Source organism: Hippopotamus amphibius, chromosome 13, assembly GCF_030028045.1.
Source record: "Hippopotamus amphibius kiboko isolate mHipAmp2 chromosome 13, mHipAmp2.hap2, whole genome shotgun sequence".
Lineage (NCBI taxonomy): Eukaryota > Metazoa > Chordata > Mammalia > Artiodactyla > Hippopotamidae > Hippopotamus > Hippopotamus amphibius.
This window is the reverse complement of record NC_080198.1, coordinates 42,531,338-42,558,424: the sequence shown is the minus strand read 5'-3', so window position 1 is coordinate 42,558,424 and position 27,087 is coordinate 42,531,338. Positions and strand designations below refer to the sequence as shown.

The 27,087-nt window shown below is 39.4% G+C and overlaps 1 protein-coding gene across 1 annotated transcript in view; it reads right to left on the bottom strand.

The window, feature by feature from the left end:
- Positions 1–21,171, bottom strand: part of WDR48 (WD repeat domain 48) — a 52,099-nt gene extending 30,928 nt beyond the window's left edge. Inside the window, exons 1-2 of the mRNA XM_057705648.1 lie at positions 21,112–21,171; positions 2,203–2,343 (exon numbers count right to left, since the gene is read on the bottom strand). Coding sequence (XP_057561631.1) covers positions 2,203–2,343; positions 21,112–21,159 — 189 coding nt within the window. The 5' untranslated portion in view covers positions 21,160–21,171. The remainder of the gene's footprint in view (positions 1–2,202; positions 2,344–21,111) is intronic.
- Positions 21,172–27,087: the final 5,916 nt, after the last annotated feature.

The following is a 27,087-nucleotide window of genomic DNA, read 5'->3' as shown; positions in this document are numbered from 1 at the left end:
ATATCACAAATTATAGATATGTTTAGATTCTTTAATTAATCTCACACACTGCTCTCAGGTCTTAAAATTGACAACTGAATTCAGAGTAGAATTTCATCAAACAATTGATGCATCCATATGACAGATATAAATTGAAGTTTTGTTTCAGGACAGTTTTATTACTGATGAAAGCCTAGCTTTCCAGGACAAATGCTTAATTTTTATGCCCTGAGTTAGTGAAGGCAACAAGATCTGGGCTAGGCACTGTGGTGACATGAGTGCAACAGGAAGGGGTTCACTAGAAAGGACAGGACATGAACAAATCTGCAGGTTGGAGGGATCTGACTCAGTAGTGGTGAAGGCTCAAAGCAGATAGCAGGGACAGAAAGGAAGCTGATGAGAGTGGTGAGAAGCCTAGCTGGACTGCGGAGGGAGATGCATGCTTCTGCTCTTAGCTTCCTACTGCTCTTTTTTTAAAAAAAAATTTTTATTTATTGGCTGCATTGGGTCTTAATTGCTGTGCGCAGGCTTTCTGTAGTTGCGGAGAGCAGGGGCTACTCTTTATTGCAGTGGCTTCTCTTGTTGTGGAGCACAGGCTCTAGGTGTGCAATCTTCAGTAGTTGTGGCACGTGAACTCAAAAGCTGTGGCTCGTGGGCTCTAAAGTGCAGGCTCAGTAGTTGTGGTGCATGGGCTTAGCTGCTCTGTGGCATGTGGGATCTTCCCGGACCAGGGCTTGAACCCATGTCCCCTGCATTGGCAGGCGGGTTCTTAACCACTGTGCCACCAGGGAAGCCCCCTACTGCTCTTTTTACCTGTGAACTAAACATTTCTTCACAGTATCTACAGTCCTTCAGAGAAGAAATGGAAGCCAAGGGCTAAAGGATCATCATTTCAACTCAGTTAACTCAAGATTTTTCTATTCCTCTCACTTTACTTAATTAGCAGAAGAGGCCTTTTAAAGAAGAGTATTTAGTTACATCCTACATCTAAGAAAGGCAAATTCAAGATGTTTCATGGGCAAAAAGAATAGCTCTCTATAAGTCTATTTGAGAAATGATGCTATTCAATCTTGTCATAAAAATGACCAGAAAGAGATGTCTGAGAGCAGGATAGGCAGCTAATTCTTCCAGGTTAGTTCTTGTGTTTTCCTTAATTTGTTTGAAATACTGTAAATTTCCAGGAAGGTGACATTCCAATTCAAATATAAGTTCTGAAAAGCATTTCAGAGCTATAATTTTCTTTCTTTCCATGTTTTTAACATTGGGTCACCACTGTTTCCACTGGTTAAAGAATTTAAACTCCATTTAAAGAAACTATCCAGGAACTGTGCAAAGTTGTGGTTCTTTTTCGGATGGAACATCAGATTTGTAGAGCTTGCTAAATGACACAGACTTTTAAAATGACAAGTTCTAAAATCAGGGTTTCAGGGTTAGATTGGGTTCTAACTCTCTGTCATGAACTAACTACTTAACCATGGGTTTCTCTGAGCCTGTTTTCTCATCTATGAAAATGGATTATAACATCTCCCTTGAAGGTAAAACCATGTTGGATAGGAAAGTGCTAAGTGTCTGGTACATAGCTAGGAGTTCAAGAAATGCTCGTTCTTCTTCCCTGAATCTTTCTTTCTATGTCACTCATAATACAGGCATTCAAACAAAATACAAAAGGAGCTCCTTTCTATTTGACCTGGGATTTATCTTTACATATCATTAAGTCCTGCTCCCTGTTTTCATATTTTTACAACAACTTTATACTATACAATAAGGCCATATGGGTTTTGTGGGCACCCTAATCACTTTTAAATGAAGAGATCAATATTTGTTCAAGGTTAGTTATAAATGTAAAAGCATATTCAATCTTTTTCTAGTAGTACTGAAAAGGGATGCCAAGAAAACTTTTCGGGTGCATATTTAAAACAGAAAAATAAATTGTTGAAAAGAATCCCCCTACCAGACAAATTTCTTTGCTCCTTTGTAGCAAAGAGCTCTTATCACAAACCGAGTTTATAGAGTGTCTGCCTTAGCTAAAACACTTCTGAAACTCCCCTGGGGTGTTTTTCTCAGAAGCTTACTGAATTCTGGTTGCAATGTCTTTATTTATAGAATGTACCAAATAACTCAGGGCTGAAAGAGATTAAATCTGAAACTGTGAAAGGCACCGTATTAGACAGACCAAAATTTACTGAGTATAGATTTAAAATATAAACTCAATCTCTGCCTTACCTTGTGCTGATTGACACTCCATATTCTTATGATGGAGTCTCGACCAGCCGTGAAAAGTCTGTTTAGTGCTGGGTCCAGCTGCAGGGCATTGACCCCATTTCGGTTGTACTTCTCCACTTCATCTCGAATAACATAGGAAACCTGACAAATATGTCAAGATTGGAGGTTTATGAAGTAACAAAACATGTGATAATAAAATGTAGCCTTCTAGTGGCCAACCTGAAATTCAAAATCCCATGTTTTCTAATATAAAACTTATTTCCCAATCCGATAAAAATTTTATTTTATTCTATAGAGACTGAAGGGCTGAGGAGAGAAGTGTCATTAGTAATAGCCTAGACCAAAATAAGCTTGAGGCTAAACCACGGCAAATGCCTCGTAACTGGACTTCTCTCCCACCCTTGTTTGTCTTTAGTCCATTTCCCACAAAGCAGCTGGATGAATCTTTAAAACATGAATAGAAATGTCTTTAAAAAACTGTAAATAAGAATGTCGCTTCCTGTTCAAACACCTCTCTGATTGCTTACTTCACTAGACTCAGGATCAGATCCAAACTCCTCAAGCGCCTCTCCTGCCCCTCATCCTTGCTCACTTCTCCCACTCCTTGCACACGCCGTGCCTCCAGATGGTCCCCTCTGTGTGGAAGCTCTTCCTCCCACTCTGTCTGGCTATTTCTGTTGAATTGATGCTTCCTCAAAAAGGCCTTCTCTGACCTGCTAAGCAAAATGAGGTTTTGCCCTCCAATAACACACTAAACTTGTCTTTTGGAGCACTTTCCCATACTTTGTTATGGTTGGTAACCTCTGTTTGCTCCATGAGAAAACCCAAGAGAACCAACTGAAAGCAATTACAATGAAGAAAAACTCAACAAGTTGGCTGGCAGCCAAAAGCAAAACTTTTCTATTCTAATGAAATAACCAGTTAGGATATAATGGGGGGAAGGGGACCTATTTACAATAGCAACAAAAATAAATATCTATAAATTCATTTTACAAAGATACATAATCAACAGAACAAGGAACATAGAAAAAAAAAACTTGAATAAAGGAGACATGCCATACTGTAGCACAGGAAGATTCAAAATACACAATTTTTTCCTAAATTTGTGATTTTAACCCAACTGTGGTCAGTTTCACTAAATTTCTTTCTAGAAGTTGACAAAATATATATCAATACTATGACGTTTTCAGGGGACTATCCAGTCCCTTTTTTAAATGAAAGGATATTTTTTAAAGATTTTAAATGGTATTATAAAGCTACTGGAATTACAAAGGAGGACCATAATAGGAATATATAAAAGGATCAATGGAATAAAACAAAATTCAGAAACATATTTTCCCATTATACATTTTTTATTTTGATATAAACAGATTTTGAATCAATGAGTGTAAGATAAATTATTTAATAAATTATCGAGGAACATCTAGTGATTCTATTGGAAAAAATAATATCCTTTCTCCAAATCTTAAACTAAAATGAATTTTCATATGGATTAAAGATTGAAATTTAATAATCTAATCATTAAAATACTTGCAAGTAGTTACATAGTCTCTACATAGAGAAGGCTCTGGTAACATGACAAGAAAGGTGGCAATCTTTGCAAAGGAAGAAAAGCAACGCTGATCTGACCAAACACAAGCCCGAACTTTCTGTACATACACAAATGTTCATAGCAGCATTACTCACAATAGCCAAAAAATGGAAACAACCCAAATGTCCATAAACTGACAAAGGATAAACAAAATGTGGTATATCTACACAATGGAATATTACTCAGCCATAAAAAGGAGTGAAGTACTGAAACATGCTACAACATGGATGAATCTTAAAACATTATGCTAAGGCCATATATTTTATGACTCTATTTATATGCAGTGTCCAAAACAGGTAAATCCACAGAGATAGAAAGTAGATTAATGGTTTCCAGCAGCTCGCCGGAGAGGAGAATGGGGAATGACTACTACTGGGTACAGGACTTCTTTTTTGGGGTGATGAAGGTGTTCTGGAATTAGGTGATCAGTGTACTCTGTGAATATATTAAGAATCACTGAAATGTATACTTTAAGAAGGTAAATTTATGTGAATTTTATCTCATTAAAGCTGTTACCTAAAACAAAGCAAACTTATGAAAGTCAAAAAATAATGAGTGGAGAGAAAAGATGGCGGCGAAGTAGAGGGACGTGGAGTGCATCCCTCTCCACAGATGCATTGGGAATGCATGGAAGGACGCAGTAATTCCCACAGAGAACCAGCTGAACACCAGCAGACGGCCTCGGACACCAGAAAGGACTGCGGGGAGCCCGACATAGCCGCGCCTCTGCAACAGGCAGTGGAGAGACGCCCTGCGGGCCAACTAAGGCGCTCAGGGATAACAAGCACCCTCAGGCACTTGGGCAGGGCTAGATTAAAACCCCTTGCAACGCCAGCAGCAGGGAGGCTGAGAGGAAAAAAAAAAAAAAACAACAGCAACAAAAAAAAAACCCCCGAGAGAGGCCCAACTCTAAGACTTTCTGTTTAAGCCTGAGCTACCAGCGTCCCTCTGCAACAGGCACCTCCAAGCCCGACTGAAACAACAGTGTGCCACTGCTCACTCACTCCCAGGAGAAGGAGCCACTATTGTACCCTCTCCTTCCCCACACACCGAGGCTTACAGACGAACAATAAAGGAACCTCTGCTGGTCACAGAATAATGCAAAAAAACCCAAGGCAAGGAGAAGGACACTTACAGCTGAGACGCTAAGGAAACAGAAATAGCAGTATCAATACCTATTGAACTGGTCCATTCTGGGATCAGTTCTGGATCTTTTTTTTTTTTTTTTCTTTTCTTTTTCTCTCTCTCTCTCTCTCTTTTTTTTTCTTTATTAAATACGATCTTAGCCCTAAGGGATCTACAAGTTTTATAACATAATTTTTTAAAGATATTTTTTATTCTTTCTTTTTTTTTTTTTGCCTTTTTATATACTTCTATATCTAGCTAAGTTTTTGGTAGTATGGACAATATATCTCTCATACTTTCCTTTCATCCCTATCTTTTATACATTTCTATTCCTTTCTTTTTATTTGCATATTTCCAACCACAATATGCTCTTCTGTTCCCCTTTCTTCCAGCCTTTTTAAGTTTATTCTATCTTAACATACTTATAAGCAACATTATCGGTCTGCTCAGACTCCTTGCTCTATTCTCCAGATGACGCACTGCCTTGGTATTTAATATTAGGCTTTTGTCTTTATCTTAGTTCTTAGTACAGTTGTCTAATTACATTCTGAGAATCTCCATTCTCTCTAGTGGTACTCTGGCTCTTTTCTGTATTTGATCCTAGCTTACAAAATCTCCCTGGATTAATGTTTGTATGTGTAAGGTGTTATTTGTTTGTCTGTTTGCTTTTGCTTTTGTCTCTGATTTGTTCTGTTTCAGTTGTCAATTTCTGTTGGGTTTCTCTTTGAATATCTGATAGCACACTGGGGTTCTGTCAGGTCTTTCTAGAGCCTTATGTCCTAATGGATTCAGTAATTTTGTGTCTTATACATGTATGTGTTTCCTAGACTTAATATTTGTTTAATCCAATACTTAGACATTAGTCTGAGGCTTGGACAGTCTTCTATAAACACCTCTATCGCCAGGACAAGCAACCCCCAAAGTTTGGACAACCATGAGGAAACAAAGAAACCCCATGCAGGCAAAGGAGCGGGAAAAAAACCCATAAGACTTAATAAATGAAGAGGAAATAGGAAAAATGCCTGAAAAAGAATTCAGAGTAATGATAGTAAAAATGATACAAAATCTTGATAACAAAATAGAGAAAGTACAAGAAACAGTTCATAAGAACTCAGAAAAACAAACAGCAATGGATAACAAAATAACTGAAATTAAAAATACTCTAGATGCTATAACCAGCAGAATGACTGAGGCAGAAGAACGAATAAGTGAGTTGGAAGATAGAATGGGGGAAATAAATGCCACAGAACAGGAAAAAGAAAAAAGAATAAAAATAATAGAAGACAGTCTCAGAGATCTCAGTGATAACATTAAGCATACCAACATTCGAATTATAGGCATCCCAGAAGAAGAAGAAAACAAGAAAGGGTCTGAGAAAATATTGGAAGAGGTTATAGTGGAAAACTTCCCCAACATGGGAAAGGAAATAATTAACCACGTCCAAGAAGTACAGAGAGTCCCATACAGAATAAACCCAAGGAGAAATACACCAAGACACATATTAATCAAACTAACGACAATTAAACACAAAGAAAAAAATTTAAAAGCAGCAAGAGAAAAGCAACAAACAGCATAAAAGGGAGAACCCATAAGGATAACAGCTGACCTTTCTACAGAAACTCTGCAGGCCAGAAGGGAATGGCAGGATATACTGAAAGTCCTGAAAAAGAGAAACCTACAGCCAAGAATACTCTACCCAGCAAGAATCTCATTCAGATTTGACGGAGAAATCAAAAGCTTTACAGACAAGCAAAAGTTAAGAGAATTCAGCACCACCAAACCAGCCTTACAACAAGTGCTAAAGGAACTTCTCTAAGGAGGAAACACAAGAAAAGGAAAACACCTACAAATACAAACCCAAAACAATTAAGAAAATGGTAACTGGAACACACATGTCAATAATCACCTTCAATGTAAATGGATTAAATGCTCCAACCAAAAGACACAGACTGGCTGAATGGATACAAAAACAAGACCCTTCTATATGCTGCCTGCAAGAAACCCACTTCAGACCAAGGGACACATATAGACTGAAAGTAAAGGGATGGAAAAAGATATTCCATGCAAATGGAAGTCAAAAGAATGCTGGAGTAGCAATACTCATATCAGACAAATTAGACTTGAAAGTAAAGACTATCAAAAGAGACAAGGAAGGACACTACATAATGATCAAGGGATCCATTCAAGAAGAACATATCACAATGGTAAATATCTATGCCCCCAACATAGGAGCACCTCAATACATAAGGCAAATGCTAACAGCTATAAAAGGGGACATCGACAGGAACACAATAATAGTGGGAGACTTGAACACCCCACTTACATCAATGGACAGATCATCCAAACAGAAAATAAATAAAGATACACAAGCTTTAAATGACACATTAGACCATCTCGACTTAATTGATATTTATAGGACATTCCATCCAAAAACGACAGACTACACTTTCTTCTCAAGTGCACACGGAACATTTTCCAGGATAGATCACATCTTGGGTCACAAATCAAACCTCGGCAAATTCAAGAAAATTGAAATCATATCAAGCATCTTCTCAGACCACAACGCCATGAGACTAGATATCAATTACAGGAAAAAAACTGCAAAAAATACAAACACATGGAGGCTAAACAATTCACTCTTAAACAACCAAGGAATCACTAAAGAAATCAAAGAGGAAATCAAAAAATATCTAGAAACAAATGACAACAAAAACACAACAACCCAAAACCTATGGGATGCAGCAAAAGCAGTTCTAAGAGGGAAGTTTATAGCAATACAGTCCTACCTTAAGAAACAAGAAAATTATTGAATAAACAACCTAACCTTACACCTAAAACAACTAGAGAAAGAAGAACAAAGGAAACCCCAAAGTGAGCAGAAGGAAAGAAATCATAAAGATCAGAGCAGAAATAAATGAAAAAGAAAGGAAGGAAACCATAGCAAAAATTAATAAAACTAAAAGCTGGTTCTTTGAGAAGATTAACAAAATTGATAAACCATTAGCCAGACTCTTCAAGAAAAAAAGGGAGAAGATGCAAATCAACAGAATTAGAAATGAAAAAGGAGAAGTCACAACAGACACCTCAGAAATACAAAACATCATGAGAGACTACTACAAGCAACTATATGCCAATCAATTGGATAACCTGGAAGAAATGGATACATTCTTAGAAAAATACAATCTTCCAAGACTGAACCAGGAAGAAATAGAAACCATGAACAGACCAATCACAAGTACGGAAATTGAGGCAGTGATTAAAAATCTCCCAACTCACAAAAGCCCAGGGCCAGATGGGTTCACGGGCGAATTCTATCAAACATTTAGAGAAGAGCTAACACCTATCCTTCTCAAACTCTTCCAAAATATTGCAGAAGGCGGAACACTCCCAAACTCATTCTACGAGGCTACCATCACCCTGATACCAAAACCAGGTAAAGATGTTACAAAAAAAGAAAACTACAGAGCAATATCACTGATGAATATAGATGCAAAAATGCTCAACAAAATACTAGCTAACAGACTCCAACAGCACATTAAAAAAATCATACACCATGATCAAGTGGGGTTTATCCCTGGGATGCAAGGATTCTTCAATATATGCAAATCAATCAACGTGATACATCATATCAACAAATTGAAGGATAAAAACCATATGATCATCTCAATAGATGCAGAAAAAGCTTTTGACAAAGTTCAACATCCATTTATGATAAAAGCTCTCCAGAAAATGGGCATAGAAGGAAATTACCTCAACATAATAAAAACCACATATGAAAAACCAAAAGCCAACATCGTTCTCAATGGGGAAAAACTGGAAGAATTCCCTCTAAGAACAGGAACAAGACAAGGGTGTCCACTCTCACCATTATTAGTCAACATAGTTTTGGAAGTTTTAGCCACAGCAATCAGAGAAGAAAAAGAAATAAAAGGAATCCAAATTGGAAAAGAAGAAGTAAAATTGTCACTCTTTGCAGATGACATGATATTATATATAGAAAACCCTAAAGACTCTACCAGAAAACTGCTAGCACTAATTGATGAGTTTAGTAAAGTAGCAGGATACAAAATTAATGCACAGAAATCTCTTGCATTCCTATACACTAACAACGGAAGAACAGAAAGAGAAATTAAGGAAACTCTCCCATTCACCATTGCAACAAAAAGAAGAAAATACCTAGGAATAAACCTGCCCAAGCAGGCAAAAGATCTGTATGCAGAAAACTTTAAGACATTGATGAAAGAAATCAAAGACGACACAAACAGATGGAGGGACATACCATGTTCCTGGATTGGAAGAATCAACATCGTGAAAATGACTGTACTACCCAAAGCAATTTACAGATTCAATGCAATCCCGATCAAATTACCAATGGCATTTTTCACAGAACTAGAGCAAGAAATCTTAAGATTTGTATGGAAACGCAAAAGACGCCAAATAGCCAAAGCAATCTTGAGAAGGAAAAATGGAGTTGGTGGAATCAGGCTTCCTGACTTCAAACTATACTACAAGGCCATAGTGATCAAGAATAGAAAATAGAAAGGAAGATCAATGGAATAGAATAGAGAACTCAGAAGTAAGCCCAAACACATATGGGCACCTTATCTTTGACAAAGGAGGCACGAGTATACAATGGAAAAAAGACAGCCTCTTTAATAAGTGGTGCTGGGAAAATTGGACAGCAACATGTAAAAGAATGAAATTAGAACACTTCCTAACACCATACACAAAAATAAACTCCAAATGGATTAAAGACCTACATGTAAGGCCAGACACTATAAAACTCCTCGAGGAAAACATAGGCAGAACACTCTATGACATCCATCAAAGCAAGATCCTTTTTGACCCACCTCCTAGAATCATGGAAATAAAATCAAGAATAAACAAATGGGACCTCATGAAACTTAAAAGCTTTTGCACAGCGAAAGAAACCATAAACAAGACTAGAAGGCAACCCTCAGAATGGGAAAAAATAATTGCCTATGAAACAAAGGACAAAGGATTAGCCTCCAAAATATACAAGCAGCTCATGTAGCTTAATACCAAAAAAGCAAATAACCCAATTCACAAATGGGCGGAAGACCTAAATAGACATTTCTCCAAAGAAGACATCCAGATGGCCAACAAACACATGAAAAGATGCTCAACATCACTCATCATCAGAGAAATGCAAGTCAAAGCCACAATGAGGTATCACCTCACACCGATCAGAATGGCCATCACAAAATCTGGAAACAACAAATGTTGGAGAGGGTGTGGAGAAAAGGGAACTCTCCTGCACTGTTGGTGGGACTGTAAGTTGGTCCAGCCACTATGGAAAACAATTTGGAGGTTCCTTAAAAAACTACAAATAGAACTACCATATGATCCAGTCATCCCACTCCTGGGCATATACCCAAAGAAAACCATAATCCCAAAAGAAACTTGTACCATAATGTTTATTGCAGCACTATTTACAATAGCCAGGACATGGAAGCAACCGAAATGCCCATCAACAAATGAATGGATACAGAAGATGTGGCATATATATACAATGGAATATTACTCAGCTATAAAAAGGGATGAGATGGAGCTATATGTAATGAGGTGGATAGAACTACAATCTGTCATACAGAGTGAAGTAAGTCAGAAAGAGAAGGACAAATATTGTATGTTAACTCACATATACGGAATCTAAAAATGGTACTGATGAACTCAGTGACAAGAACAAGGATGCAGATACAGAGAATGGACTGGAGAACTCGAGGTATGGGAGGGGGCGGGGGGTGAAGGGGAAACTGAGACGAAGCGAGAGAGTAGCACAGACATATATATACTACCAACTGTAAGATAGATAGTCAGTGGGAAGTTGTTGTATAACAAAGGGAGTCCAACTCAAGGATGAAAGATGGACTAGGGGACTGGGGCGGGGAGGGTGGTGGGGACTCGGGGGGGGGGGAGTCAAGGAAGGGAGGGAATACGGGGATATGTGTATAAAAACAGATGATTGAACTTGGTGTACCCCCCCCCCAAAAAAAAAAATAATGAATGAGCAAGGTTACAAGGCAGACACCTAACTGGGAAAAAAAATGAAAAATGAATACAAAAGACAGAAGTTTACTCTTGACAACATAAAAAGATTCCTTAGATAACAATAAGTCAAACTCTCCAACATAAAGAGAAACAAAGATCACGAAAAGGCAATTTTTTTTAAAAGAAAAGAAAACGGCCAATAAACATATAAATAATCAAAGATGTGAAAAGGGCAAGGGTTGTATACACAAAGACAGCGATGCTGTTTTAACCCAGCCTTTCGGTTGCAGGTCACTGTAACTGAAATCTACTCAAACCAGCTTCAATTTTTTTTAAAAAGAATTTTATTTGAGAATTTAACAAGGATATCTAATAGAGCCCAAGGGCAAGAAATACAATCATGACTCATAAGAGACATTTTAAAAATAAAATCATGGCACTTCTCTACTGAAGCTTTTCATGGCATTTGAAGTCAAGTCCAAATTCCTTGCATGCTTTGGTTCTACCCTGCATCCTAATACTCACCTCAAAGTAACTTCCTCTATGCTCTTTCACGATAGTCACACTGAACTCCTTCCTGCTTCCTATTCCTCAAACACATCAAGTTCTTTCCCATCCTGGGGCCTTCAAATTTACTTTTCCCTGTGCCAAGAAGATTCCTCACCTCTCTAATCCCCACAGGAACACTATTCTTCCAGCTTTTATATTGGCTGGCTCACCCTCACCCTCCAGGTCTTAGCAGAAAATTAATTTCTAAAAGGCCTTCCCTGATCTCCTTCCCCTACTCATTTCTTCTGCAGTTCTTACCACGCTGCATAATTATCTTTTTTGCTATTTCGTCTCCATTAGAATAAAAGCCGCAAGAGGGCAAGGAACTTGTCTGCCTTGTTCCTCCCATCACTGTATCATTACAGTATCTGGCATATAAAAGACATTTCATAAATATTTGTTGCATGAATCAGATACTGAAAAACCATCGGGAAACAAGCTGGCTTCAATGTCAGTTTCAGTCTCTCTTAATGCCTCTTTCTCTGGAGCCTCAAGGCCCCTTAGTGTTTTTCTCAGTACATTTCCTTTAATAGAGATGAGGTAGCATATATTAATCTCGACTTTCAAACTTCTGGGAGATGATCTGATTGGTCCAGTGGGAAAGGGTCAGAGAATAACTACATGATTGCCAGGTCCTCATTCCAGGTGAAAAGGAATTCTTAGCAAAAGATGTTTGGACCAACCTTTTTAAGGGATTCTATTACAGATATGTGATTGAAAACAGCAAAGAACTAGAAGCATCTTAGTTGGGTAAATTTTTGGCACATACATTTATAAAAGAGAATACTATATAATCATTAAAAATGTTGGTACAACTCTTAACACGGGAAGAAAACTAGGATATATTTAAGCGAAATATGCATGGTCCAACACAGTAGTGTATAATAATCATTACTGTAAAAATGCTGCAGAATATTAAATATATTTAAAAATAAACACACAGGTTTAGAAGGATATACATATATAAAACTACCAGTACTTATTCACTTATTCCTAGTGATGGAACTATGGTGTCTGTCACTCACTCATGCCTTTTTAAAAAAAGTTATTTTATTTATTTATTTATCTATCTATCATCTATCTATCTACCTATCTATTTATTTATTACTGCGTTAGGTCTTCATTGCTGTGCATGGGCTTTCCCTAGCTGTGGCGAGCGGGGGCTACTCGCTGTTGTGGTGCGCAGGCTTCTCATTGCGGTGGCTTCTCTTGTTGCAGAGCACGGCTTCTAAGCAGGTGGGCTTCAGTAGTTGCTGCATGTGGGCTCAGCAGTTGTGGTGCACAGGCTTAGTTGCTCCTTGGCATGTGGATATTCCTGGACCAGGGATCAACCCATGTCCCCTGCACTGGCAGGTGGGATCTTAACCACTGCACCACCAGGGAAGTCCACTCATACCTTTTTAATCTAGTATGAATGTTTTACAACAGGCATATATTACTTAGTTTTTTGAATTTACAATTTAATTCTTATCCAACTAATTCTTGCCTGTATTCAGAAAATCAAGTAGTACTGAAAGACAACAATGAAAAACCATCTCCCTACTGTCTGGGTAAGACTCCCCATACCCAGTCTTAATCCTTAGAGGTAATTAATTTCAATTCTTGGTTGTTTCTATTAGATAGCTGCTGCATTTCTCAAATATTATGCTTATCCTACTACTTTCTGATTTATTCATTTTAGACATTGCCTATTTACTTAAGCTATGGTAGATTAGGATATAACTCTGAAACTTCCCTCAATAACTCTCCCCTCTACTCTTCTGATATAGATAGATCTATCACTATTTTTGGTTGATAAATAATCAGTGCTACACTGTTGGGCTGTAATTGCTGTTTACTGAGTAGCCAAGTACTGTATTATGAATACACTTCCTTCCTCAGACAGTTCTTCATTTTCCCTGGAATTCCTTCTTGCCTTCAATGGTTTCCTCTATTTTAACTTTAATTTTCTTTAATTGCTGCACCATATTAGATAGTCCAGCAAGAACCCACCTCCAACCCCTCCTTTCCCAGAAGGCTTCTCCCTCAGAATCCTCCACATTCTCACTCCAATCTGAGCTGGCTGCCCCTCGTCTGCTGGCACAGTTGTCACCTTCGGTGCTTCCTTTACTGCTTTTCTGGGTTAGAGCCATTGTTTCCTGAATTCCAATGTCTCCTTTCCTTACTTCCTGGTTTGGCAGAAGTACATTCCCAGGACCTTAAGAAACTAACATAGAAGACGCTACAGGGGAGGTAACTTGGCCCTTGCATGTCTGAAAAGGTCCTTACCTTTACACTTGATTTGGCAGGATAAAGAAAAGTCCATGTAGGAAAAACTCAGCTTTTGAAGGCACTACTCTGACTTCCATTAGCATTCAGTGCTGCCACTGAATTCAATGCCACTCTGTTTCATTAAACTTTAAGGTGATCCCATTTTCATTCTCTATTGCACCACCACCTACACACCCCAAGATTTTAGGATCTTCTCTTTTTACTTGGTGGGGTATTTTTTTTTGGGGGGGGCAGTTTATCATGATCATTTTTGGTCATTTTATCTTTAATTTTGGTATGCACTTTGAAAGCCTTTTCAATCTAGAAACTTTCAGCTCTGGGAAATCTTATATTAACTCATTAATAACTATCACTGTTTTCTTTGCTCCTTCTTAAACTCTTATCAGTCAGATGTTGGAACTTTCAAACTGATCCTTCATCTTTTATGCATTCTACACTATCTCTGTCTTTTTGCTCACTTTTGTAAGACTTCCTTTACTATTTCCTAACTCTATTAATTTTTTAGTAAATTTTAGTATGATGGACAAAATAGGAACAATATCTTCAATAAGGAAATGGCTAGATCAACTATGATCCATCCATTCTATGTAATTATTAAAGAATGAACTACATACAATATGTTACAAGATATATTACACTAAAAACTTGTTAAGGAAAAAAAAATGGCTGTAGACAGAAGAAAAACAGGATTCAAGTCTTGCAACAAATACTGATTAAGCATCCTCCAGTTGCCAGGCTCTATTCTAAATGCTAAGCATACAGTAGTGAGCTCAGAAGCCCTCCTGGAGCTTTCATTCTAGTGGGGGAAAGAATATTCTAGTGGGGGAAAGACAGCATGTTAGGTGAAGTTTTTTTCTCAAGATATAGGCAAGCTTTGCAGGCATTAGAGATGGAAATAAAAGAAAAAGAAAAGTAAAAGGTGCTGGAAACAGAAGCAATGAATGAGTGAACAAAGTCCTGCTTTGCAGGCAAAGTCAAGAATACAGGCAAAGGCAGAGAAGATGAGGACTCATACCTGCCTTGATTTGCTTTAAAAAAGGGGGGTGGGGGGGTGGGTAGGAGGAGAAGGTACTATTAGGACTCTGCAAGGGATGGGAAGCCAGACCTTCGGTAGGAAGTATGCACTTGGAAGAGACAATTACGGGGACTCTGACAGGGAGAAAAATAACAGGGTATTCCCCCAGCAGCAATATCCAGTTAGGTTACAATAGGAAAGCCAGCTCCCAAGCTCATTCAGGTTGGTGGTTAAATTCAGCTCCCTGTGGCTCTCGGCCAGGGCTTCATCCTTGCTCCTGGAGGCCGCCTGCAATCCTTCTCATGCTTTCCATGTGCCCTCTCCTGCAACAGGAGGGTCCCTCTCATGTCTCACATTTCTCTGACTTCTGCTTCCAGCAGAGAAAGTTCTCTGCTTTTGAAGGGCTCACATGATTAGATTGGGCCCACTGGGATAATCCAGGATAATCCTCCTATTTTAAGGTCTGTAACCTTAATTACATCTGCAAAATCCCTTTTACCATGTAATCACAACATATTCATAAAATTCCAGGGATTAGGGCATGGGCATGGGGGCGGGGGGGGGGGGGTGCATTCCACTTACCACAGTAAGTAAACAATTTTTTGTTTGAAAACAAATGTGGATATATTACAGAATGAGTACAAAATCACACTATTTTTTTTAAAAAAGAAAGGAGACTTAAAAGCATTTCAAGCTTACAAGGAAGACACTCCAGGCTATTCCCCAGGCTTCCCTGAGGTGTGCATTAACTCATATCTACTTGGATGTCTAACAGACATCTTAATCATGGCATGTCCCAAACTGAGCTCCTGATAGTCCTCTCCATATGAGCTTTTCCTGTCTTCCTCATTGATGAAGTTAATGGCAACTCCATTCTTCCAGTTGCTCAGGCCCAAAACCTTAGTGCCAGCCTTACTTCAATTTCTCTCATCTCACATCCTATTAGCAATTCTTGTCATCCAGAATTCAACCAATTCTCACCACCTCGGGTGGAGCCACTATCACATAGCATCTGGATTTCTTAAATAGCTACTGGTCTCTCTGCCCTGCCCTTGCTCATCTGCAGTCAGGTGATCCTGAGAAAACACATTTTTTCTGCACTAAATCCACCAAATGCTTCCTACCTCACTACAAGCCCTACTTTGGCTTGTAGTGCTCTACATGATCTGGCCTGCAGTTACCTCTCTGATTTCAGCTCCTGCTCCCTTCCCCTCACTCACTCCATGGCAGCCACAATGGCAACTTTATTATTCCACAAATAGGCCAGGTACATTCCCACCTCAGGACCTTTGCATTTGATATTCTCACTGGAATGCTCTCCCCCCAGGTGGCAATCTCATTTCCTTTAGATCCTTACTCAAAAGTCAGCTTCTCAGCAAGGCCTTCTCTGACCACCACAAAAAAAATTTCACTTTCTTTTCTCTGCTGCTTTTGACATTTAAAGGTTATTTCCTCCCCAACATTATATTATGAAAAATTTAGAGAACATATAAAGTTGGAAGAATTACACAGCAAACATCCATATACCCATATGAATATATTCTACAATGAACATTTTCTATATTTGCTTTATCTCATACCCATCCAACTATTTGATCTGTTATTCATCAACCACTTTCAAACTAAGTTGCACATCATCAATAACATTTCCTCCTAAGTACTTCAGCATGTATATCATTGACTGGAGTTCATTATTTATTTATGGCTCCTTTTTAAAGGTAAAATTTACATTCAGTGAAATGTACAAATTTTATGTATACATAGATACTTCTGACAAATTAATACACCTGTGTAATACAAAACTCTACCAAGATATATACATCACCACCCTAGAAAGTTCCCTTATCCTCTTTCCAACCTCTACACCCCAACCCCAGACAATCAAGAACTGACTTTTTTCATCACAGATTACTTTTGCCTGTTCTATAACACTTTATAAATGGAACCACACAGCTCTTTCGTGTAAGGCTACTTCCAGCTCTCAGGCTAAATTTGGCCAAGAAAAATTGGCCAAATATGAATAATTCTTACATGTGTTTTTCCTGTTCAATCTCGTGAACCATGACTTTCTGCTTGTATCTATGTTTCAAGAGTTGAGTTTAAAAAAGTATTCTAAAAAGCAGTCTTGCAAATAAAAATAGGACACTCTAGCCTGACTTCTTTTAGTCAGGGGTTAGTAAAAAACTTCTACAGGTTAGCAAAAAACCACCCAAGGGCCAAATCCAGGCCAAAGTCTGTTTTGTAAACAAAGTTTTACTGGAACACAGCCACTCCTATTCATTTGGGTATTGTTCTATTGCTGGTTTCACATTATAATGGCAGAGTTGAGTGGTTATGAAATAGCAGAATCACCTGCAAAGCCTAAAATATTAATATCTGGCCCTTTAGAGAAAAAGTTTATTGACCCCTGGTCTACTGGATGTCATACTGGCACTACATTTTTTATTACCCATCCTACATAAAAAGTAACTCACCTTGGACATATGGTTAACTTATAAGCGTCTTTCCTTGAGAAACCAGGATTTAGGCATCATTCTACTACCTTAAGAAAGTCTTGAAGATTAAACAACCCAGAACTGGGGCTCAGAATCAGGAGTAAAGACCACGCTGAGCTCTGACTAGGTCTAGAATAACTAAATATTTGGCAGGGAAAGGGGATTAGTGCTGGTAGAATAGACATTTGTTGGTTGCCTCTATATCTCCACTGCTCCCCAATATCTTCCTCAAGGCAAGCAAATCCCAGAAGAAATTGTGCAGGGGCTATTTAAGACTGTTACCATGGATAGTATGGTGAAAGAATATGAGGTCTAGAACAGGTGCAGCCACCATGCCATGAAGAGGGAAGGCCTAGATCTAGGAGTTTGGGAATAGGAGAGGATAACTTGGAGGCAACCCAGTGTAAAGGTGACTTTACATCACTTGTTAGGGTAGAGTCACAGTGAGCCTGCTGGTTCAAGATCTGCATGAAGCTAGCACTACTTCCTAAGTTATCATTTACATGAGCCAATACATATGTTTATTATGTGAACCTGGTTGTGTTGGATTTCGGGTCATTTCCGAAGAAAAGAATCCTCCTGTTATGAAAGACCAAGTATTTATATTCTTGAACCAACACTGAGTAGTAGGGCATGGTTACTGCTCCTAAACTAGGAACACTAGTGACTTTTGTCCAACCTCATTCCAAGAGTTCTGAAGCAAGGAAGGAAAGAGGCCACAGCTGAAGGAAAGATGGAGACAGCCAACAAACAGACCCACATTGGTGGAAAATCATAACATTAAAAGTGTTGCCAGGGACTGAAAAGACTGGCTTTGATATCTCAATTACCAGGAGAGAGCTACATCACACATCTAAATTCACACATTTGTCTGGTCATCTTTCAGACAATCACAAATCCACCCCTCCTCCTCATAGTCACCTCTAGTCTCCTTAGAAGCTGAAGATGGTAGGACATGTGCTCATTCTTCATTATGTCTATAATTAATCAGTAGTATGTTTGGACCCTTCTCCACTGGTTATTTATCAATATTGTAAATCTCAACAGTTCTTTCTGGCTTACTATCTGATAATGGAGCTCGGGGCTACTGCTTCTTGGTACAAGAAACAGAGAGCCAAGAGGCAAAATATATTTCTGTAGCCATATATATTTTTTCCAAAACGTAAAGATTTTTTTTTAATTTATAAGAGCAAAGAATGCTGTAAAAAGTTAAAAAATACAAAGGTTCATATCTTTTAAAGTAAAAGATATCCTGTTTCCTGCCTTACCAATAATTACATAATCTAATACTCTAGAAATAATCACTGTTGATATCCTTCCAGACTTTGAAAATGCCTTATTTCCTTCATGCTATGTTGATTTCCTATTTTGACTTCTGGACACCTTTCCTTTTTAATAACATAAACCTAGCTTATCTTTCCAACTGCAAATTAATCTACTATATGAATGTACCTAACTTATCTGCCAATTGACTACTGATAAACATTCAGATTTTTGTTTTTCACAATGACAGCATTCCTATAATAAACACCCTTGCATAACAGGAGAAAGATACACGCATATGTAGTTTTTAAAACAATTTTTTAGACAAGGAATTGCTGGGTCAAAAGGAATGTGTATTTAAAAATCTGACAAACAGCAAGACACGAAACAGTGAATACCATGACTCTACTTAGAGTAAAAAAATCACCTAAGTAGGGTACACATGCCTGAAGAAATACAGAACAATAGTTTGCAACCAGCAACAACTGTGCCCTCCAGGGGACACTTGAAAATGTCTAGAGTCAATTTTGGTTGTCACAACTGGGAAGGTGCCAATGTCTAGTGGCAAGGCAGGATGATGCAAAACAATAGCCCTCCTACAATTAAGAATTATCCAGCCCAAGATGTCAATAGCACTCCAAGTGAAAAACCCTTGGCTAGGATTATACCTCACACTCTTCCAAGCAGTTTTCTTTGAAGAGTGGAGGACAATTATCATTTACACTTTTGTATTGTTTGTGGGTTTGTTTTGTTTTTTGCAATGAACATGCACTAGTTTAAAAAACACTTCCATAAACAAAAACTCTCCCTCGTGTTGAGATAAAATCAATCTCTTTGGCATAAAATCAATCTCTTTAGCGTCTCATACTGGTTCTACACCTTAGTGACAAATTCTGAAAGCAGGTAACAAGACTCATTGAATCTTCTCTGCAGCAGACTGATCTTAGATGGTTCTTTTGAATGCTCTTCCTAGGAAATAGCTTCAAGCCACTTCACCAATCTGATTGCTATACTTATTAAGAACAAGATGACAAGTGCTGATCCCCAAACTCTAGTTTTGTACTCTGATCAGTGAAGAGTGAAATTATCATCTCCCTCATTTTGCATACAATGGCTCACATTCAGCTTATTAAAACACTCAGTTTTTCCACACGAGGCAGCTAATTTACATTTTCCCCATCCAGGATTTTTATATTACCTTTTAAGTCTAAATGCAAAAAACTAAAACGCTTGATTAACTCTCCTTACTACCCTAAGGAGTAGGGTACCACTCCAGTGTCTAGAATACAATTAGTTACAATTAAGTTACAATTCTGAGTTACATTTTAGTCAGAAACAGATATTCTCACCACCTGACTTGGATGCTGGGGTTACTTAAATCCTATCACTGATGCACTTAAAAATCACCTAACAGGGTATGCTATTTTAGATTCTTATTAATGTCACTCGATTCAACAAACATCTAGTGAATGCTTAGAACACTGTACTGATCAATGAGATCAATAAAACAAAGAAATGAACTGGTCAGAAGACAATGGACTACAGTAATTTCTGGGTGTTACCTCAACTAAGGAACCCCTTGTCCGGACTACCTATTAAACACTCACTGATTTCAACCTGTAGAACTACATATGTTGCTGTTTTATAAAGAAAGATTGGGTGTTACTTATTCCTGTACTCTCTCAATTATTCCCACATTTGGGGGCCTAAACTAAGTGCTCAGTAAATATTTAATGAATAAGTGCACCGTACTGTCACCGCTATATGCAATATACCTGCAGGCAAACACCTGTAATAGGGCTTTTACTCCTTAGATCGTTGAAAATAATATGTAGCAATAACTCTTAAACGTACCCAGAACAAAACTGGATTCAAGAAGGCATAAAGTACCACACGGGCGGGTTAGGTAACTCTTTAGCCTTGAATAATACATTAGAGAAACAAAAAGAAAGATTCAAGGATGCACACTTAAGATGAAGAAACGGTGAAGACGAAATTAAATTCTAAAACAATTAAAGTTGTAACTCCCCCACCAACACCAGCACACTTCACGTCGTTTCCACCTCGCGGGGGGAGAAAGCTCCGACATAAAAGCAGGCAGGGGGCTCCCACGTGCAGAACCCTGCTCAAAAACCCGGCAGGGCTCCGCAGCCCCGCCACGCCCCCGCACGGATCCACTCACTCCGCTGCCCGCCCCGCGGGGAAGCGCCCGCAGGCCTCCGCTCCGACGCCGCTGGGCACAGCGCCTGTGAGACTGGCAAGGGAAGGTGGAGGCAGGTGGGCGGGGAACGAGCCCAGCCAGACCCCGCAAGCCCAAGCCTACGAGACAGCGGCCGGCCGGCAACCCCGGGCTCCCAACCTGGAGCCCGAGGGTCCGGGGACTGGGCCCCGGCGGGTCCAGCCGGCCGCCCCCCGCCCCTTCCTCAAGCCGTTAGCGCCACGGCCCCACCCCTCGCCGCCGGCCGCGCCCCGTCCCACCAGCCCCAAGCCGCTACTCCAGCCGACCGCGGCCCGAGGCATCTGCTCGCTGGAGGTGGGCCCGAGGCTGCCAGCCACGCCTGGGAGGTCGAGGAGCCGGGTTCCCCTACCTGCACTTTCCTCCGCCCTGCCGTGTTCTGCCGGTGATGGGCCGCCATTTTGCATGTTGACACTCCTACGTCACTTCCGGAAGTGGCTTGGACCGGGCGGATGTCCCTCCTCTTCCCCTTTGGCCAAGGCCTGGTGGTGTTCTCTTCAAGGACTGTTTGTCGCTGTGGCCGGTGGCCCTGTGGTGTGGGAAGAGCACTTAAAAGCGTTGCGTACATATAATGCGGGCGGAGAGAGAGCCACTTTGTGAGCCGAGGGAGCAATCTGAATCCAGCTGTGTGTGGGCCTGGATCCTGGCTTGTGCTGTTCTCCATCCAGTGTCTCCTCACAGGCCCAAGTAGGATAAGAAAAGCGCTGAAGGAATGAATGCTGGGGGTGGGCGCCTTGGACGGCACCTCCACCCTCTCAGACATTCGTGGGCAGCCAAGGGAACCGGCGTATTTGCCACGAAGTACCAAAAAAGGCAGAGAATTATAAACTGGCCTAGAAGGAGGAGAAATGGAAGGGTTTGCACAGGAGGTGTCCCTGTCTTCACGAGGCGCAAAGTATCGGTTTAAATAAGAGATAGGGAATTCCCTGGCAGTCCAATGGTGAGGACTCGGCAGGAACTACCCCCTGCCCCCCCCCCCCCCAAATTGATGTTATAAGAAGGCAAAAAGTACTACTTAAAATTGTTTACAGAGAGACTTACTTGGCGGTCCAGTGGTTAAGACTGCAGGGGGCATGGTTTTGATCCTTGTGGGGGGAAATAAGACCCACGTGCCCTGTGGCCAAAAAAAAAAAAAAAAAGATTGTTTACAGAGACAACTAAGTTCCAAATCTTGAAGGATTTGGGGCTCACTCTAGTATCTGGTTTCAATCATCTCATGCTGGGACAGTTAGACCTTTCTGGATGAAGGTTTGGCCTGAGGAACTTTTCCTGACACAAACTGTAAGTCTTGGGTAATAATTGATGGTCCAAGGCTAATTATTTGGTCAATTGGCCAAGGACATGGAAAGAGCACGATTGGAGAACTGGTGACTAGGAAGACCTGGGAAGGGATATGGTGATGAACTTTGCAGAATGAATCTTAAGAATCATATGGATGAAACAAACCATTTTGTGGATTAAACTCAGCCTCCTTTTCCAGGCTCAGTGATTGCTCAGTGGACTTATGAATGAAATGGCAATGATAACAAGATTGGAGCTATGCATGGGATCACCAAGCCATTGCTGAATGTTCAGGTTGCTAGCAGCAGTGACCAGTCCTGAGTTGGTGATGTACCTCACGCTCCAAGAGGACCCGCCAACCACTTGCAGGCAAGTGGATTCCATTGGCCCTCCCCATCACTGAGGAAGCAGTAGTTATTTGTCCTCTCTGAAGTACACTTATTCTAAGTTTAAATTTGCTTTCCCTGATGGCTGTGTTCTGTCAGCACCACCATCTGGGAACTTCTTGACTACTTTAAACACTGTCATTGTGTCTCATACCATATTGCTTCTGATCAAGAAATTCACTCTGTAATGAAAGAAGCAGTGCAATGGACTATTGCCCATAGAATTCATTGGTCTAATTGTATAGTCTATCACCAAGAAGCACCTGGTCTTATTGAAGACTTAGTTATGGTGCTTTCTGGAAAATAACCGTTTTTGATGCTGTTTTATAGGATGCAGTAGATGCTTTGAACTAGTGTCCAATATTTGGCACTATTTCTTCCTGTTCCTGTTATCTATTGCTTTATAACCACCCCCAAACTTAGTTCATTTACTTCAACATTTACTTTGTTTACAAATCTGTCATTTGTACAGGGCTAGGTCGGGACAGCTTATCTCTGTTTCACTTTCCACTTGATGCCAGTTGGGGCAGCTAAAAAGTTGGGAGCTGGAATCATCTAAAGGCCCACTGTTTTACATGCCTGGTGACTGATCCTGAGTGTGTGGGCAGGACACGTACTCATGGCCTTTCCATAGTGCTGTTTGGCTCCTCACAACATAGTAGCTGGGTTCCAAGGGCAAGCAACCCAAGAGAGAGAAATCCAGGTGGGAACTGTAATCCCTTTTCTAAACTAACAGTGGAGGTCCTGTGGTGTCACTTCAAACCACATTCAGTTCTTGGAACTTAGTCACTAAGGCTGATTATATCTAAGGAAACTCCTTTTTTTTAATGGGAGAAATGTCAAATAATTTGTGGATATGTTTTAAAGCCACTACATTTCCAAAGGCAAAATTAGTGGATTTAGGAACAAAGGGATAGTATAGCTAATGGACCCCAATTACAGTTTTTTTTTTTAAACTGCCATCCTCTGAGATTCTAGGCTTTGCCAGTTTAGAGGTTTATTACCAAAGAAAGGAATTCTTGCAACAAGGTTGAACAATGGTTCTGCTGATTTGAAGCTGGGACTGCCACCTAACCATTTTACATGTCTTGTGTCGCTGAATAGGCAAGAGAAGGAGAAGAACACGGTTATGGTTTTGGTGGGTGTAATTCCTGATCCAGAAGCAGAAATAGGTTTTCTGGTATAGCTTTAAACAGATAGGTCCATCAAATACTCAGATCCCTTAGAAATGAAGGTACTGGTTGACGGTAAGGGGAAAACAGAATGGCTGGTGGAAAAAGGAAGTCATAAAGAGAAGTGACGTTCTCATGATCAGAGGAAGAAATGAGAGCAGCATCTTTCCTTTCCTTTCTTGATGTATCATGTATACTATTATGTGTTTTAACTTTCATTTTGTTTCTTTACCCTTTACTTCACTGCTATATGTGGGGTGTGCTATTATTGGTTAACTTCATCATTTAGTAAGTTGCAGAGGAATAGATAGTAACTAGAGGTTGTAGACTTAGAAATGGATGATGGACATGGTAACTGATGAAACATTGGGTTGACTCTTTTGGAGGGTGACAGAGTGAGTACATCTTTGACCGTATAAAGGATAGTTGCAATATTTTAAATGGCGGCTTTTTTTGAAGTCTGTGCATTGAAAGCACTTGTTATATTGGTGTTGGGCAGCCCAAGGGATGACTTTACATTTGATACTTTTGTGGCTTTATTTTCTGCTGTCCATCATTTGAGTTCTCTTTCTGTGTTTGGGGAATTTCCCACTATCTGTCTTGGTGGTGGTGAGAACTGCTTACAGAAAGTGAGAAAGACAGTTACTCAGTTTTTCTAGACTTCTTATAGCAAGAGTGTGTGCATGTCACCTCAGCTTGATTAATCAGATGACATCTTGACTGCAACTTGATGAGAAACTCTGAGCCAGCAGTATTCAGCTAAACTGCTCCTAAATTCCTGCCACTACAGAAACTGTGAGATAATAACTATTTGTTGTTGTGGGATAATCGTGGGATAATTTGTTATGCAGCAGTAGATAACTAATGCACCCTTCCCTCTCCATGAGGAGGGGAAATGGCACAGCACTGTCACAACTTTACAAAGATATTCTCACCATCAGCTTCTTCAGTCTCCATTTCTTTGTCTTCTTTTGTGTAACTGTCAGGAGACTTATCCTGGCAGAATTCCTTCATCAATCTCTCAGAATTTCCTCCATAGAAAGGCATCTTTATTCAAAATGTAAGAAGCCTCGACACCTACCGTATTGTTCTCAGTTTTTGAGACCTCTGTTTAAAATCCTAGACAACATGAAAACGGTAACATCCAGAAAAAAAATCCACGCGTGTATTAAATAAAAATACAATTTAAAAAGTAAATAGGCTAAGAAAAAAATATCAAATTGTACACTTTAAATATATGCAGCTTATTGTATGTCAGTTGTATCTCAATAAAAGTTCTTAAAGAAAAAAAAAATAAGAGTTCTAGAAGGTGTCTGCTTCCAAATAAACTAAACTCGTTCTCTTAAATCTTACTCTGGAGATTGACGCTTCCCTCTGTCAGTTACTTGAGGAAGTTAATTAACTTCTTACATCTTCAGTTTTTTAAATCTGTAAAATGGAATAACAACTGTACATAGTTCATATAGTTTTATGAGATAATCTTAGCACAGTACCTGGTAGGTAGGAAATAGTCAATATATTGGATGGGCCCAAAAGTTCGTTCGGGTTTTTCCATTACATCTTACGGAAAAACCCAAATGAACTTTTTGGCCAACCCCATACTTTAGGTGTTATTTTTAATCATCACCTTGCTCAGGAAACATTGCCAAAGTGTTATAATAACATTACCAAAGTGTTATAATTTCCTCGGATAGATTTTCTCCTGTTTTATGTAATGTAGGCATTATCACTTTTTAAAGTTTTCAAACCAGCTTGAAATCTCATCTTTGTTCTTGCCTACTTTCTTGTTTTCAACAGGCTTGAAAAAGATTCGTGAAATAAGGTCTTTAAACAGATTTGTCCACATGCTTAAATACGTATTTTCTAGCTCCATGATCAATCCATTTACTGAAGGAAGTGAAGGTGACCAGGTATGTCTTTATACTATACCCCAGACTTACCGTCATCAGGGGGGAGACATGGATGTTTTCATGTTTTCTGTTTTAATTGTTTAAGAGGAATTAATATATTTTGAAAATCTGTTTTAAAACACATAATCATGTAGCACCTTGGTTTGCAGCTACTACTGTCTGCTAGTGCTTAATAAATTAATTTGCATATTTTAAAGATGTTAAAAAGAGTAGAATTTTAAGCCTCATGCAGGTAATGCAGAAGTGCTAAAGAAACTTTAATGCAAGTCTGTCATAATATCAGCCAGATTCATGGACAAAATTGGGAAGCTGCATTATTTCCTTATAATTCTTTAATGATTCTCTAAAAGAATACTTCCCTAAAGAAGGGTGTTACGATAGATAATAGACCACAAGATCATAATTAAATAAATATGCATAAGTGAAGCAATATTATATAAGTAAACATAGAGACTCAGAATGCTTAAGATGTTTATGTCAAAAGTTGTGTGCTAGTTTACGTCTTGTCAGCAAATCCTCAGGTTTAAATACAGTCTTAGAAGGCTTAGTACTGAGTGACTCATTCAGTGTTAACTTATTTCTGAACGCACTGGGAAAAAAGTATCCTTTAGTTCTTTTTATTTCTTTCTGTCTATATTTTTACATGTCAGTATTAGAAATAGAAACCAGTCTCTTTTCCATTACAAAAATGCTTTGACCTCGTCTAGCTTTCCCACTGGAGGGCAGTAGAGAACCATTGAGGCCATCTCTGACTCTGGACCTCACTGGCTCTAATCTGACAAGTCAGGCCTTAAAATCCTTGATACTTATTTCCTACTGATAAAATGTCATAAAGTACATTTTCAGAAAGCCTATTCACTCCCATAAAAAACCATAATTGATTATGAGAATAAAAGAAAATAAAGCAAAGTGTATGCATTTATAAGTATTTACTAAGTGGACAAAAAAATTTAAAACTACATCACAAATGTACTTTTTTGTGGTGGAATTTTTGTACAGGAGCTGAACTGGCTGAGCCTTCCTAAAATACTAGTCCAAAATGATGGAAAAGTCAACCTCAGTCATTGTTAAGACCCCCCTGGGGACTTCCCTGGTGGTCCAGTGGTAAAGAATCCACCTTGCAATGCAGGGGATGGGGTTTGATCCCTGGTCAGGGAACTAAGATCCCACATGCTGAGGGGCATGCATGCTGCAACTGAGACCCAATGCAACCAATTAAAAAAAAAAAAAGACTTCCCTGACTACCTTGATCCACATTAGTTCACTTATGAGTGATGAGGGATCATATATGGGGAGATGCCAACAATCCTCAGGCCACAATAGTTAGGGCTCAGGCGCCCAGTGTCCTTTGAAAGTGGCCTTTTCCTCCGCTGGGACTGGCGTTTTTGTTATAGCTGGAAATCCCAGTGCCTAGGGCCCCACCCTCCTAAGCTACACAGCTGTCATTGACCAGGGTCTGCTACCAACTGGGATGCTTTCAACAGTGGTCACAGGTCTTTACTCCTCATAGAACCTCTCTTCCTGCTTTCACTGATTTCTTCTCTGCCCTACAAAGAGTAGGAATTTTTCCCCTGTATAC